The following is a 13,931-nucleotide window of genomic DNA, read 5'->3' on the forward strand; positions in this document are numbered from 1 at the left end:
TGAGAAAATTATATATTTCTGACCCCACCAAATGAATGAAATCCTATAAGAAGAGAATACATCTTCATTTTCTGCAAATAAGGGTGCCAGTGCACAAGCAAAAAACAATGTTATCACGATTCAACAGAATTGTTTGGTTTTACTCCCTCCCACAGCTTTATCAAGAAATACTATAAAAAAAATAAATTGTACTAATAAATATAAAATCTATAATAAATCTAATAAAAACATATAAATAAAGAAATTCTACATTGTCTAGCTCACTCCGTTTGCATAAGAAGTGAGCAAATCCAGCCCTTTTTGGAGCTCCATTGCTGGATCATATTTTACAGTACAAACAGCATTCAAAGCTCAAATGAGTCAAGGAGTCTTGCTGATTAGGTATTTTAAAATCTTTTATGTGTTTAGCATATCACAGTTTAAGTATTCTGCCATCAAGTAGATTTGAAAATGTTTATACAACTAACAAAAGGGACTTTCTTGCTATTTGGCGCCTTACTTAATATATTTTAAAATGTTCCTCTCAACACATTAGAATGATTTTAATTTATTTCAGAAGCTAAGTTCAAAAATTGAAACTCATACTTTACAGATTCATTGACCTTAGAATTATCTATTTCAAGTGTTTTTTTTTCTGTTCATTTCTGTAAATAATTTCATGATAATGGCTTACAGCTAATGAGAACTCAAAATTCAAAACCAATAAAAGGGGATTTTTTTAAATATAGAAAGAATGGCCTACTGAAACGTGGTACAGCATTTACTGTACAGGAAATGCACTCATTACTTGGCTAGGGCCAGATTTCTACATCAATGTAGTATAGCATGAAGGTGATCAGCCACTGTGGGGTACTGGTCAGGTCAGTTTGCTATCACAGTGACTCTATGGTCACTAAAGCAGGTTTTAGCACATTTGGCAGTGCAAGTAGGTGCCAGGTCCCATTCAAAAATGAAATCAGCAACTCCATAAAGCTTGCCAGCAGATGTAAGTATGAAGAGCTTTGAATTTTCCTGGTATTGGCTGCTGTGACTTTGGACTCAATAAAACAGAGTGGATCAACACTAGGAGTTGAAATGACTCTCCAAATAGTCACTGAATGTGGAAACATCACATTGAACCTCAAACAGCTTGGACTCTGTGCCTCTCTATCCTTCCTCCAGACTCTTGGACCTTGATTTCCCAATGAAATGCAAAATTTAGTCTCATTTCACATGAAACGTATGGGTACTGAGCAACAGTTTTCACCTTTTTGCAATTTGCCCAGGAGTGGCCTAACACAAGGAATACAACAGCTGTAGACCATGTCCTGGACATGGCTGTATATGATGGCTCTTGAAGCTCTAACTCCGGCAACAATCCACATCCTGTGAATACCCCCCAAACTCTTGTATGTGGTTTGCAATACAGTCCTCTCACCGCTGTGGTTTTCCTAGGTGCTTTTCCATCTTTTTCTCCCACACATTTTCCTTTGTTTTAACTTTCTATGAATATGATTGGATGCAGCGTTCTGTGAATGGACAGGTTGTTAAGCAAAGACAATGAATGGTAGATAGTTGCCCAATCAGCAATCTCCCTCAGGATTTCAGTATTAAAGGTCTTGTTTTCTGTTGGTCCTATGTAATATTCTGTTCTGAGAAATAAAATTTTGCGCCAACAGAAATAAATGCTTGATATATATCACTTTCTGTTGAATTTATGTGAGTTTCGCTTTTTGACTTAAGTTACGTATATATATATTATATTTTTGGTTATATTGTAATTTATTGAGATGCAGCTTTTTAAACCATGTCTACGAGCACAGAAGAGTTAACAGAGGTACCAGATGCAAAGTGTGACATTTTAGGGCCCCTGACTAACCTGTTGAGGTGGAGGCAGGGATGTGGGTAACATAGGGGTGATGATGGAAGCGCGGAGGGTTATCATTGATGTCAGCCACCATCACGGACACAGTGGCAGAGCTGGACAGGCCCTCAGGCTGCCCTCCATCTGTTGCGACGACCAGCAGCTGGTAATTGGCCCTCTCTTCTCGGTCCAGCAGGGAGCTGGTGATAATCTGTCCTGTTGCAGGGTTGATAGAGAACTGGCCATATCCCCCACTCAAGCTGTAGCTGTAGAAAACATAAGAACTAGGTTTGAGCTACGGTAGTGTCATGTATTCAATTGGCAAAAAATTTATTTGCTTTGTTATTCAGGAGCTACTTACGTTTCTGGGATGTAATGAGACATGTAAATGAGTTACTACAGGTCAAATATTCGACCTAAAAGAGCTGTGAATTGTCACCATATATTCTACAGAGGGCACCGTTTCAAAGTTCAAACTAAAGCAGCTTGAAAAGCAAAACATTTCTCTCAGCGAGTTAAGTGTGTGAGGCATACAGTTTCATCAAATACAGCTACAGTTTTCTGATTTATTGTTCACGCAAAGTCACAGTTAGTTCAGCATGTTTTCTCTGCCACAGCTGCAAAAATCGTTCGGTGAAAAGCATTTGCTCCCTTACAGATTTTCTTTTTGTGTCACACCTAAATATTCCAGATCCTCAAAAGTAATCTTAATACAAACATAACCAGATTAAATAGCAAGTACAGTTTTCAAATAATAATTCCACTTATTAGGGGAAAAAGCTATCCAAACCCGAATGGCACTTTGTGAAAACATAATTGCTGTCCTTGTTAAATCATGAATTCATGGTGATTAACCACATTTTTTGGTGCTATTTCACTAGCCATACTGAGTCCTGGTTACTGCCTGACCTGTAGAAGAATCACTTAAATGGAACCTGTCTGACATCATGAAGTAAGGTAAAAAGTATCTAAAAGCCCGGTTCTGAAGACAATCAAGAACAGATGAGAAACAAAGTCATTGAGATCTATCAGTGTGGAAAGGGTTGCAAAGTCATTTCTAACATTTTGGTGACAGCCATTATCCATAAATGGAGAAAACATGTAACAGTGATGATCCTTGGCATGAGTGGCCGGCCTACCAAAATTACCTAAACAGCACATCAGTGAGTCATCCAGAAGGCCACAAGATAACTTACAAAAACCTTAAACCACTGCAATCAACCTCAGTTAAGGCAACTGTTCACCATTAAATAATAAGGAAAAAACTGAGCAAAAATGGTATCCATGGGAGAGTTCCCAGGTGAAAACCACTACTGGCCAAAATGAACACGAACGTTCATCTTACATTTGCCAAAAAATCATGATAATCCACTTTTGGGAAAAAAAAGTTCAGCGGTATGATGAGACTAAAGTGAAACTCCTTGGAAGGTGTGCCTTCACTTTTATCTGATGTAAAACTCACAAATGTCAGAAAATAACAGTCAAATATGTTGGTATTAGTGTGATAGTCTCGGGCTGCATTGCTTCCGGACTTGCCGTAATTGTTGGAACCATAAATGTAGCTTTCTACCACAAAATGCTGAATGGGAATGCCTGGTTTGGGACCTTAAGATTAAGCACACAGGGCTTATACAGTAGGACAATGTTGCATAACCCACCAGCATGTTCACCATTGAATGGCTAAAAAACAAGTTTTGGAGTGGCCTAGTCAAAGTCAGGACTTAAATCTGACTGAGACATATTGGTATGACGGTAAACAAGCTGTTTATGCTTGAAATACTTAGCGTTGCTGAAATTCAGCAATTTGGCAAATAATTAATCAACACTGATAGAATAGGCTCATTGATAGTTATCACACTTGATGGTGCCATCAAGGGTGCTACAACCAGTTATTAGGTTTAGGAGTAAATTAATTTTTTACATAGAACCAGGTACATTTAGATAATTTTTTGTTCCTATATAAAACTTTAAAAACAGCATTTTATGTTTATTCAAGTTATCTTTCTCTGATATTAAACGTAGCTTTCTCTAAAACAGAAATAAAATCTGTAAAGGAGCAAATACTTTTCAGGACTGCATATTGGGGGACTCTGGACCTCTGCTTTCAAATAAATATTGTGTTTCATCCTTTAGCTCATCAGTCTCCATCAGGATCCCAAAGTTAAATGTAAACTGACACATACATGTACACACCAGTGCATATTTTGAAAAGTGTTCCCCTCCAAAGAAAGCACAACAAATTACAGAACAACGTGTGAACTTCATGCAAAGCTTGTTTGGACATCCTCACCAATATAAACCTTCCACAGATGCTTGTGGTTCAGCTCATGTTTTATGTGTAAATGAGTTGTGAGAATGAAAACTAATAAGAGTGGGTAACTGTTTCTGGACTCTATAAAGGGCCTAGAACCCCTGATGAGAACCATCATCTAGTGTCATCAACAATTAACATCCTCATTACTGTGTTTTGGGAAACTGGAACATGCATTGGTACCCCCAATGTGTACTCAGTGGGGTTGCTGAGGAAAGAAGAGCGGCTGGACCTGAGTCAGCGTCCGTCTTTAGATAGAACAGACCAGAGGCTCTTACAAGTGCCCCCCACATGGCAGGAGCTGTAATTGTAAAAACAGATTTCATCCAAGCTTGAAAATAGCAGCCTGAACCACAAATGTAGTTTTTTCACTAAACGTCTGCAAATTAAACCACTTTCATGGACTGCAGCTAACAGAAAAGCTAAAACTGAGTCATGGTCTGCCCTTAAAATGACATTATAAAACTGTTTGGGAAACACAAGATATATTTTTGAGGCAATATGTTTGCAATAAAGCAAAACTAAAAGGTTAACCTTGTAATACCCACATCATAGTCAAATCTAAATATTGTATTAGATAATTCATTGACTAGCCAAAATTAAGAAAAATATCTAGTCATGGAAAAAAACGATCTTTTGAGTGGACCACTGCAAAAGTTTGATTCTTAGCTTTTCCTGTAATTCTGTTGTTGTTTTTCTGCTGTTTTTGGGACCCTTATCCTGCTGATGGCTCAGTTTGGGCTAAGCTTCTGCTGTCAGACAGATTACTTCACATTTGACTCTATATTACTTTGCTGTTTAGAGGTGTTCATGGTCAACCCAATGACTGGAATGACTCCTCTGTTTGCAAAAAAGCCCAAACCATTAGTCCATCCTCCAAATGCTTGACAGCTGGCATAAGTTGTCTGTGCTACTGTGTTTGGTTTTTGTAAAACATGGGTGTGTGAATTATGGCTGAACATCTGTACTATCTGGTCTTATCTGTCCAAAGGACATTGTTTCAGAGGTGTTGTGGTCATTAAGATGCAACTTTATAGGCTTTCTTCTCAACCCTTCCAAACAAGCTGTACTGAGCCTGCTCAGTATTTTGAAATTGTACCATAACATTTTAAATGCTAACTAAGACCTGCAGAACTCTCTAGATGTTCTGTTTCTCAGTGCATTGCATGGACTGACTTTAGGCAAATTTGATGACAAGATATAAGGCTTTTATAACGTTTTCTACTTGTGAATAATCTTCAACTACTTCTAGTACTTTGGACCTCATAACCCTTCACAGTTTGATGGGCAGACAAATTGCTTTGTTAAGGTCACTGGTGATGTCTTTTCACCCTCGCATTGTGTTAACACATCTCTGTATGGCATAGACAACAAAACTGTCATAACTCCTGATTTTATAGTTGGTCACACTTGCTAATGATCTGTTAATCATGTGCAGTTAGTTTACTTGGTGTACTTATTTTTTTCTTGGGTTATATTGTCACAAAATAAGCAAATTTCTATTTGAATACCTTATAACTCCGTTTTTGCCGACATCTGCGTCTGAGCTGTTGACCAGAAGCACGTCTGTCCCTGTTGGGGCATCCTCCGTGATGGTCGTGTGGAAGGTGGAGGCGGTGAAAATGGGCATGTTGTCATTAACGTCGTCCACTAGAATTGTTACAGTCCCTGTCCCACTGAGGGATGGAGCGCCTGGAAGGGGACAGAGAAAGTAAAAGGTGAAGTTATTTCATTACAAATGTTCTGAAGCATGTTTTGTGCCACTGCAAAATGGTAAGAGAAACACATCTGAATTCTATCATGGCTCCAATTTCGCCTTGCAACACAGTGATTTATTGTGTCCGATTCATCATGTGCTGCAACATCGACACTGGGCCAATTAGTATCGTGAGGGTTTAGCCACACTTTTCCTGCTTCATTTAATTCAAGCCAGTGTGTTTGAGCAATGCTTCACATTTCCTTTGGTACTGTCACATCAACCCACTTCAGAGAGGAACACATTAAACCGCTCAATGTCTCTGAAACCCAATCCTTTAGTCGTCCTTCCAGGGGATTTGGACACCTATAGATTTAATCTCCACACTGAGGGATCTATTTTAAGGTGCGCAGCAGTCAGGCAGTCAGTCAGTGGAATCTGAGCAAGGATAAGTGCTATTTTCAGCAAAAATCCAAACATTTTTTCTTCCCAGAATGGGTGATGAAACGGGCCAGGCTGGGCCCTGTGGGGTTGGATTTTAATCAACAGCAGATGAAAATGAACTGCAATGAAGAAAAAAAAGCATTTCATACAACTGCCTTGCTTGAGCTGCCCTTTTATAATCCTTCCTTGAATGGCACGCTAAACTGCCTACTCTATATTCCAAACATAAACACAAGTTCAGCCTCGTTACTGAGAGTTACTCTGTGGGATTTGGGGACATCTCTAAAAGCCTGGAGGTATTTTCACTTCTTAATGATGCGCATATGGCTTGCAGAGTAAATACCGAGCACCTGAGGAGGGAGAACAAGCTGATATCTGAAAGCTTTGGGAAGGCATTTTCAACTCCTTTAAACATAAATTTCATCCATTCTGCAACTCTCCTTAGGAACCAGTGTGAATACATCAATTATGAGGCACTGAGATAAAACCATAAACAATCCATGTGTACACAGCTGTGGAAAACATCAGCTGGTTAAAAAAGTAGACCGTAGGCGGTATGTATTAATAATAAAAAAAAAAAAACAACATTGTGTACAGAAAGCCTCCTTTAATGTGGTGCACAATCCAAACATTAAAAATCGTAGAAGCAGAGAGAGCAAAGGAGTGGGGGGTCAGAGTGAAAGTAATGCAATTCTGCCTTTATAATTCAGCCTGCAAAGATAAATAAATATGAGAAAATAGGGGCAACATTCATTTAATGGTCTGTTGTTTAGAAGAAAAATATAAACTTTTTTCAAGCCTCTTGCTTTTTCTTCATAATTGTGTCACTGTACGATCATAAAAGGGGAAGATGTTTATAAGGAGGTATCGATCTTTGTTAAGAGTTAGCGGAAATCAAATGATCTTCTACACCACCATTGTTTAGTCTGTCCTGCGCACATTCATCACTGTGTGATTTGGCTCATCCACATAACAGGACAGGTTCAGACTACAACAAACAATGAGGTCTGCAGAGAGGATCATCAGGGATGACCTTCCCTCCACCCAGGATATGTACAGGTCTAGGGTCGGAAAGAGGGCAGCTAACATCTCTGCAGATCCCACACGTCCTGGTCACAATCTGTTTAGACTTTTACCTTCAGGTTGGTGCTACAGTGCGCCATTTGAAAAAAAAAAACAGCTGCCACAGAGAGTTTCTTCCACCAGACCGTCTCTCTAATGAACACAAAGAACACCTTGCAGTCTGAGTAGCCAGCAGCTCTGCTGTGAAATAAATTAAGGATATTTGCACTACCACAACATGCCTTTCTTTTTTATATAAAAAAATGACTTCACATATACATTAATGTACATACTGCTCCTCTAAAATTTATATATTTAAAGTTAATGTGGTTATGCTGTGAGAGCTGGAAACTGAGTGATTTGGTGCACAAATGAGAAAGGTTTGTGCACCACATCTATATATTGATATGTATAGATATATATATATATCGATATATATATACATATATATATATATATATATATATATATACATATATATATATATATATATATACATATATATATACATATATATATATATATATATATATATATATATATATATATAACATAAATATAAAGCTCTTCTTAGGATGTATTTAGAATGCACTAAGTGTGATTGACTAGTGAGTAGTTTGTTTGGCTAGTTAAATTCACCTTGTTCATTATGCAGCTTAATCACAATATGTGCAGTCCTCTCTCCAAATGGCACCAGAAAATTTACATTTTGAACAAGAAAGAAGAAATGAAGGACTGCCACTAAAGTCTAGCTCGCAAAGTATTGGGAAGTTATTTTAGGAAATCTTGCCAACAACAAATGACCAACAACCTGGTCTCATATTTTAATCATTTTAGGTCCATAAGTGGTGATTATATCTTAAATTGATTTCAAGAATTGGAAATTATTTCTTTTTTTCCCCAAAAAATATGACAAAAAGAGGCCTGGTTTATTCGGTGCATGCTTTTGTTTTTTTTCCTGTCGCCTATCAAGCTCTGTTTAGAGGTTTTCTGTTAAACTAAAATACCAATAAATTAAAATGATAAAAGTGCACAATATTATCAGATATATATATAAAATTAATATAGCATAGCACTAACGGGATTCAAGCTTAATGTACAGAACTCAGAGCTTTTAAGCATAGTTAAAAAAGCCTCTTTGGTAAAAAAAAATACAATCTACTGCAAGTGCTCCAGCTGATGTGAAGTTGTGTACTGTAACTCTGACTTCCCTGTGGACAGAAAGCAAAAAGATACTTTCCCAACGAACATCAACATAAACTTGCGATTGGGTTTGGAGACCCCCGCGGTCTCTTTCAGGAAGAGAAAGGGGATTCCTTGTAAAATGGGATTTGAGTTCGTTTACTGGAACCTCACATAACAGCCTGGCTTTATAATAATAAACAGAAATTTGACCTGAAGCTTGTAATGTATCTAGGTTTTTCTGGTCAGAACAGAAGTGGCTAACATGTGCACTGAGAATAAACATAGCTGAATTCCAGAAGCAAAACAAATGACACAAACAGAGCGATCAGTAAACAGTTTTCATCCCAAAAAGAGAACCAGAAACCATACACACTAATCTTAAGTGACTCATCACCACAGTGAGTCAACTATCTAAGATCTTGTTGATTTTTGAAGGTTCCCATGTTTATAACCATCCATACTCAATGTTGAAATTTAGGTGATTATCCGTTTTCCTCTTTAAAATTGTTAATGGATCCTAAAATCAAGCCTGTAATCCAAATATTAGAAAAATCCTTACACAGTGAAATCTAACAACAAACTTTGCTCTAACTGCAAATAATTATCTGCAGAAATTTAACATTGTTCAGTTTAAAATAAATAACAATACAACAGCTGGCTAATACAAAAGTGGTCAGATAAATGTGTCCTGGATGATTAGTAGACCAATATTATATGGTGAAGTCTGCAAATTTCTAAGCAGGTTTTTAGCAACAAATCAACTCCAGTTCTAAACAGTCAGCACACGCTCAGAACCAGTTCTTTCCGTTTCTGCTGGTGACACACCATAAAAAAAAAATGCAACATCTCAAGCACTGAGGCCAGAGCAAAGAATTGCTTTTGTCAGGGGCTGGGGATGGCATTGCAGGGATCAAAAACCAGTAAGAATCTGTTTCAATTTAGCCTGCTTAATTCCTGTGTTAATAAAAAATATGATTAGCTGAACATTAGAACAGAATTTTTAAACAGAGTTTGCCAGCTCTATGCGTAAGTATGATCATTTCTTTTAAAAGGACTGGTCAAACTAAAGCATTTTCACTAATGCATCTGCACTTCTTGTCTGAATATAAAAGCGTTTTTGGAGATTGTAAAAATGCATTTTACTTTTTCAAGTGAATAATGGTCTTGGTGTTCCAGATTAGTGATAAACATTGGTAATATACAAGAACAATTCACCCTTTAACATATACAGCCTTCTTACTTTGAAACAAAATTTCAAAATATTGAAGAGAAAATTAAAAATGAAAGAAAGAAAAGCATCAGAAAGAAAGCGTCAGATTTAGGACAGCATCTTAAGTGATGTGATTCATCGCTACACTGGTTGCTGTGGCAACAGATTACAGCAGGTCCTCCTCCTCCTTGGGTGATCCTCTTTATTGAGGAGCAATCCAAGTCAGGGAGGTGTCAGTATCACATTAAATTAAATTAATCCAGGCAAAGTGTGTGTGACAGTCAACAACCGGCTAATACGGCTGTTGATCAGAGATGTTGTGTGCAGGCTGCTGGAGCTGCCGTGCTGATAAGTGGCTCGGGGTGCTAAGTGGCTTTGTCTACAAAAGCCATAAGCTCCAACCAAGGGACTAAGCACATGGAGAAAATATTTGCTCTTGATATCAGGCCAGCTGCAGTATTTTTCTAAACTGTAGCTGCCTTCTGCCACACAGAGAGCGCTGTGGCTATATTTCAATACAATTGTTTCCACATTGAGTGCGGAAGCAGGTTGCACGGCCAGGCCTCAGCTTGTGTGTTTGTGTGTGTGTGCCCTCCTTCCTGGCATTTCGCTTTTGTGCAGGATGTGATGTCACAACCTGTTTACTGCCTCAGGAGAATCAACAGCCTCCTTCAACCTTTTGACCTCAACCTCAGTCCCCTGAACACATCACAAAGACTCCAGTTAATCCTTAGAAAGCACAAAATAGAGACACCCCACTCCCTTATCAAAGATCCAAACTATGCTCAAATAATGCCGGACACCCCATGACACTCTTCTATGCAAACTTAAACCCATGCTGACCCCAGTAAAGGAGCATTTTTGCATCTTTCTTGGTGTATTGACTCTCCAAGCTTCATGGATTTCAATGCGGCCTCATGACACGTCTTCTTAGCCTCTCGACCTTTGCACATATCACATATCTCCTGGCAGCTGTTGCTTTAGCCTCTCCAAACCCGCTTGTCCAAGTGCAAATAGTTCAGATATATCTGCTTACACTGCGTGGGATGACAGATTTAGTCGAGGAATACTATATCTTGGCAGGTACGCGAAAGGCATGTAAATGTCAGTTGTTTCAAGTAGTTAAAGTTAAGGTGGAACATTCTTGAGATTTATGAGACAGTGGCTGCTAAATAACAGGGACAATGTTGTAGCTGAGAATGTTGAAAGTTTCTTGAATTTTTTTTTTTGCAGTGGCCAGACTGCTAAAAAAAGAAAAGCAATCCTGGAGCATTTTCATCATGAAAAAACTAAACCCCCTTCCCCTTCTTCTTTTTATGGAGGTAGTGACTTAACAGGAGAGGAATGCTCTCCAAGAGTGCAAAGAAACGTCAGCATCTCCTCCAGATTTACTGGAATCAGGCAAAGCCTCAGGAAGACTGTCAGGATAAATGAGAGATAACTGCAGCCGAGGCGGGTGTCACACCTTAAGCACGGTATGTATATGGCAGCATAATATGTCTATATCTGGCAGTGCACAACCTGGCCCATAGCTGCAGGACAAATGACATCATTTTAGACTGGAAAAAGAGCTATTGGAAATTTGCAGAGGGAAGTCAGCTGCCTACCGGTGACAGCCATTCTCTGTGGTTAGACAAGTATGTTTCCAATGGCAAATCCATTTACCGGACTCTTTATTCCTTCCCCGTTCTACTTTCACATTTTAATTGTTGTATCTGAGGATATTTAATAGCAAATATTTTATATAAATACCCTCCATTAATCAAATCCCTTTGGCAAAATGTCAAAGTTTTTATAATCCTAACTGGTGGTTACAGATCGAACAGTTTGCACTGAGATGATAATCTTATCAGTCAGTCAGTCATTTTCTACCGCTTATTCCATAGTGGGTCACAGGGAAGCTGGTGCCTATCTCCAGCAGTCTATGGGCGAGAGGCAGGGTACACCCTGGACAGGTCGCCAGTCCATCACAGGGCAACACACAAACAACCATGCACACACTCATTCACACACCTAAGGGCAATTTAGAGTTACCAATTAACCTAACAGGCATCTCTTTGGACTGTGGGAGGAAGCCAGAGTACCTGGTGGGAACCCACGCATGCACAAGGAGAACATGCAAACTCCATGCAGAAAGACCCCAGGCTGGGAATTGAACCCAGGACCTTCTTGCTGCAAGGCAACAATGCTATCAACTGCACCACCGTGCAGCCCAATCTGATAATCTTATTTCAGAGGCTAATCTCAGGTCAGCAAAATGCTTAAATCTGACACTATTCTCCTGGTTATTACATCCCATCATTGCTGCTTTGACCTTGGGCAAAGAACTTAAAAACATCCTTGATCAAAACACAAGATTTTTCAGTCTATGTGTATTATTACATAATAGATATCGATGTGGCCAGAAAATAGCCCTCGTGCGACAAATGATCCAAATCCATTGCATCAATACATCTTGCACATGCTGATGGTCTAAAAGAGAAGGCTTTTCGCAGAATCAAGGAAAATAGTAGAGTTGACAATGACAATTTGCGTCACTGTCAATACAGTCAAACGAACTACACCCTTAAGTCACATGCTTATCGCAAGGTGATGATATGTGCAAGTATGTGTTTCTGTAGTGTGCTGGTTAGGAGCATATGGGTGTGTGTTAACACAATGTCAAGATGGAAAGACAATGGCACTGATCTTAGAGAGGCAACTGTTACTGTAATCAGCACAAATACATCATACCAGCTGAAGATTTGGGCTTGTTTTGCATCTTGCAGTCACTGATTGAAACATAAACTCCTCTGTATATCAAAGTATTCCCAAAGTACTCTTCAGTCAAATGTGAGGCTATCTGCCCAACAGATGATGCTTGGCTCACACTGGGTCATTGACAGGACAATAATCATAAACAAAGAAGCAAATCTGCAAGACAGTGGCTGAAAAATCAAGGTATTGCAATGGCCTAGTCAAAGTCCAGTCCTCAGTCTGATTGACATATTGTGGTGGGGCATTAAGAGAGCTGAGCAGAAACACATGGTGATTTGTCACTCTCTCCATGAACTAAGGAGATGCTGGGGTAAAGAGTGCTTTGAAACTCCCTCACAACAATGTAAGAGACTGTTATACAGAAACTACTACATCAAGCTACTGTTATTTCTAAAGGTGGTTCAACCAGCCATCCAATCACATACTTAAGACTGTCCTATATATGTATAAATGTAGATCTGATGTGGTATGGATGCTAAATCCCTGTGATAACTCTGTCTCCAGGCCTATTCTCCAGAGAAAAACATGGGACTGATCATGCTCAGACAAACGTTTTGATCCTATGAGCAACCATCACAGAGCAGGATGAGGTAAACAGACGCTAGCGTCAGTGCAAGTCATATCACACAAGGCGACACAATCCATCAGGGAGCTCAAAGCTCTGAAACAACATGAAAATTCCTCCCTGCTTTAACTTAATTTAGAGAAATAATTAAAAGCAGAACAGTTGTTACACTCTCCATGTAGTAACAACCAAAGCCCAGCCCTCTTCTTCATATTTCACAAAAACACTTAATATGTAAGTGGCACTCTGTGGCACCTTAAACATGTCTGCTAATACTTCATTGCTGCAGCATAGATCTAAGATCTTTGCCCCAGTGAAGAAGATGGAAGAACCAAGAATAACCATAAAATAACAAGCGAAGACCAAAGCAGAGCAGCTGGCCATCTGTTACCTCCTCTTCTACTGAAATGATCCACAGACAGTTTTCTATGTAAGCCTCTCAGCCCAGAAACCATTGTCTAGCATAAACATATGGCAGGGCGTAAGCGCCTTATCAGTGTACATTACCACTAGACAAATTACGTTAACCTCCAACAAGGTGATGTGGCCATATTTCCAGAGCCAGAGGGGGTACAAAGACATGTGTTAATAACAATTAAGCTCTGTGTTTTCTGACTGCTGCAGCTGCCATGCTTGTGCACACTGCTGTGAGAGCTTCACTGGGGGTCAATCTGAAGCAAACAGCAGCACCCACCTCCTGGGAAAGACCTCCCATTACCCTGAGTCTCTCAGTCTAAGCTGTGCTAAGAAGCAAGTTTGAGTGTCTGTGCTGGTAAAAGAGATAATCTCCTTCTTTAATATATGACTGGCTGATGCCTCATCAAAAATAGAAACGCGCTAAGCTTCGCACAGGAAGGG

General features: G+C 39.1%; 1 protein-coding gene across 1 annotated transcript in view; it reads right to left on the reverse strand.

Moving 5' to 3' along the window:
- The window catches only part of LOC124860326 (protocadherin Fat 4), a 142,668-nt gene that overhangs the window by 35,224 nt on the left and 93,513 nt on the right, over positions 1 to 13,931 (reverse strand). The window contains exons 7-8 of the mRNA XM_047353546.1: positions 5,666 to 5,846; positions 1,859 to 2,109 (exon numbers count right to left, since the gene is read on the reverse strand). Coding sequence (XP_047209502.1) covers positions 1,859 to 2,109; positions 5,666 to 5,846 — 432 coding nt within the window. The remainder of the gene's footprint in view (positions 1 to 1,858; positions 2,110 to 5,665; positions 5,847 to 13,931) is intronic.

The sequence above is a fragment of the Girardinichthys multiradiatus genome, chromosome 23 (genome assembly GCF_021462225.1).
Source record: "Girardinichthys multiradiatus isolate DD_20200921_A chromosome 23, DD_fGirMul_XY1, whole genome shotgun sequence".
Lineage (NCBI taxonomy): Eukaryota > Metazoa > Chordata > Actinopteri > Cyprinodontiformes > Goodeidae > Girardinichthys > Girardinichthys multiradiatus.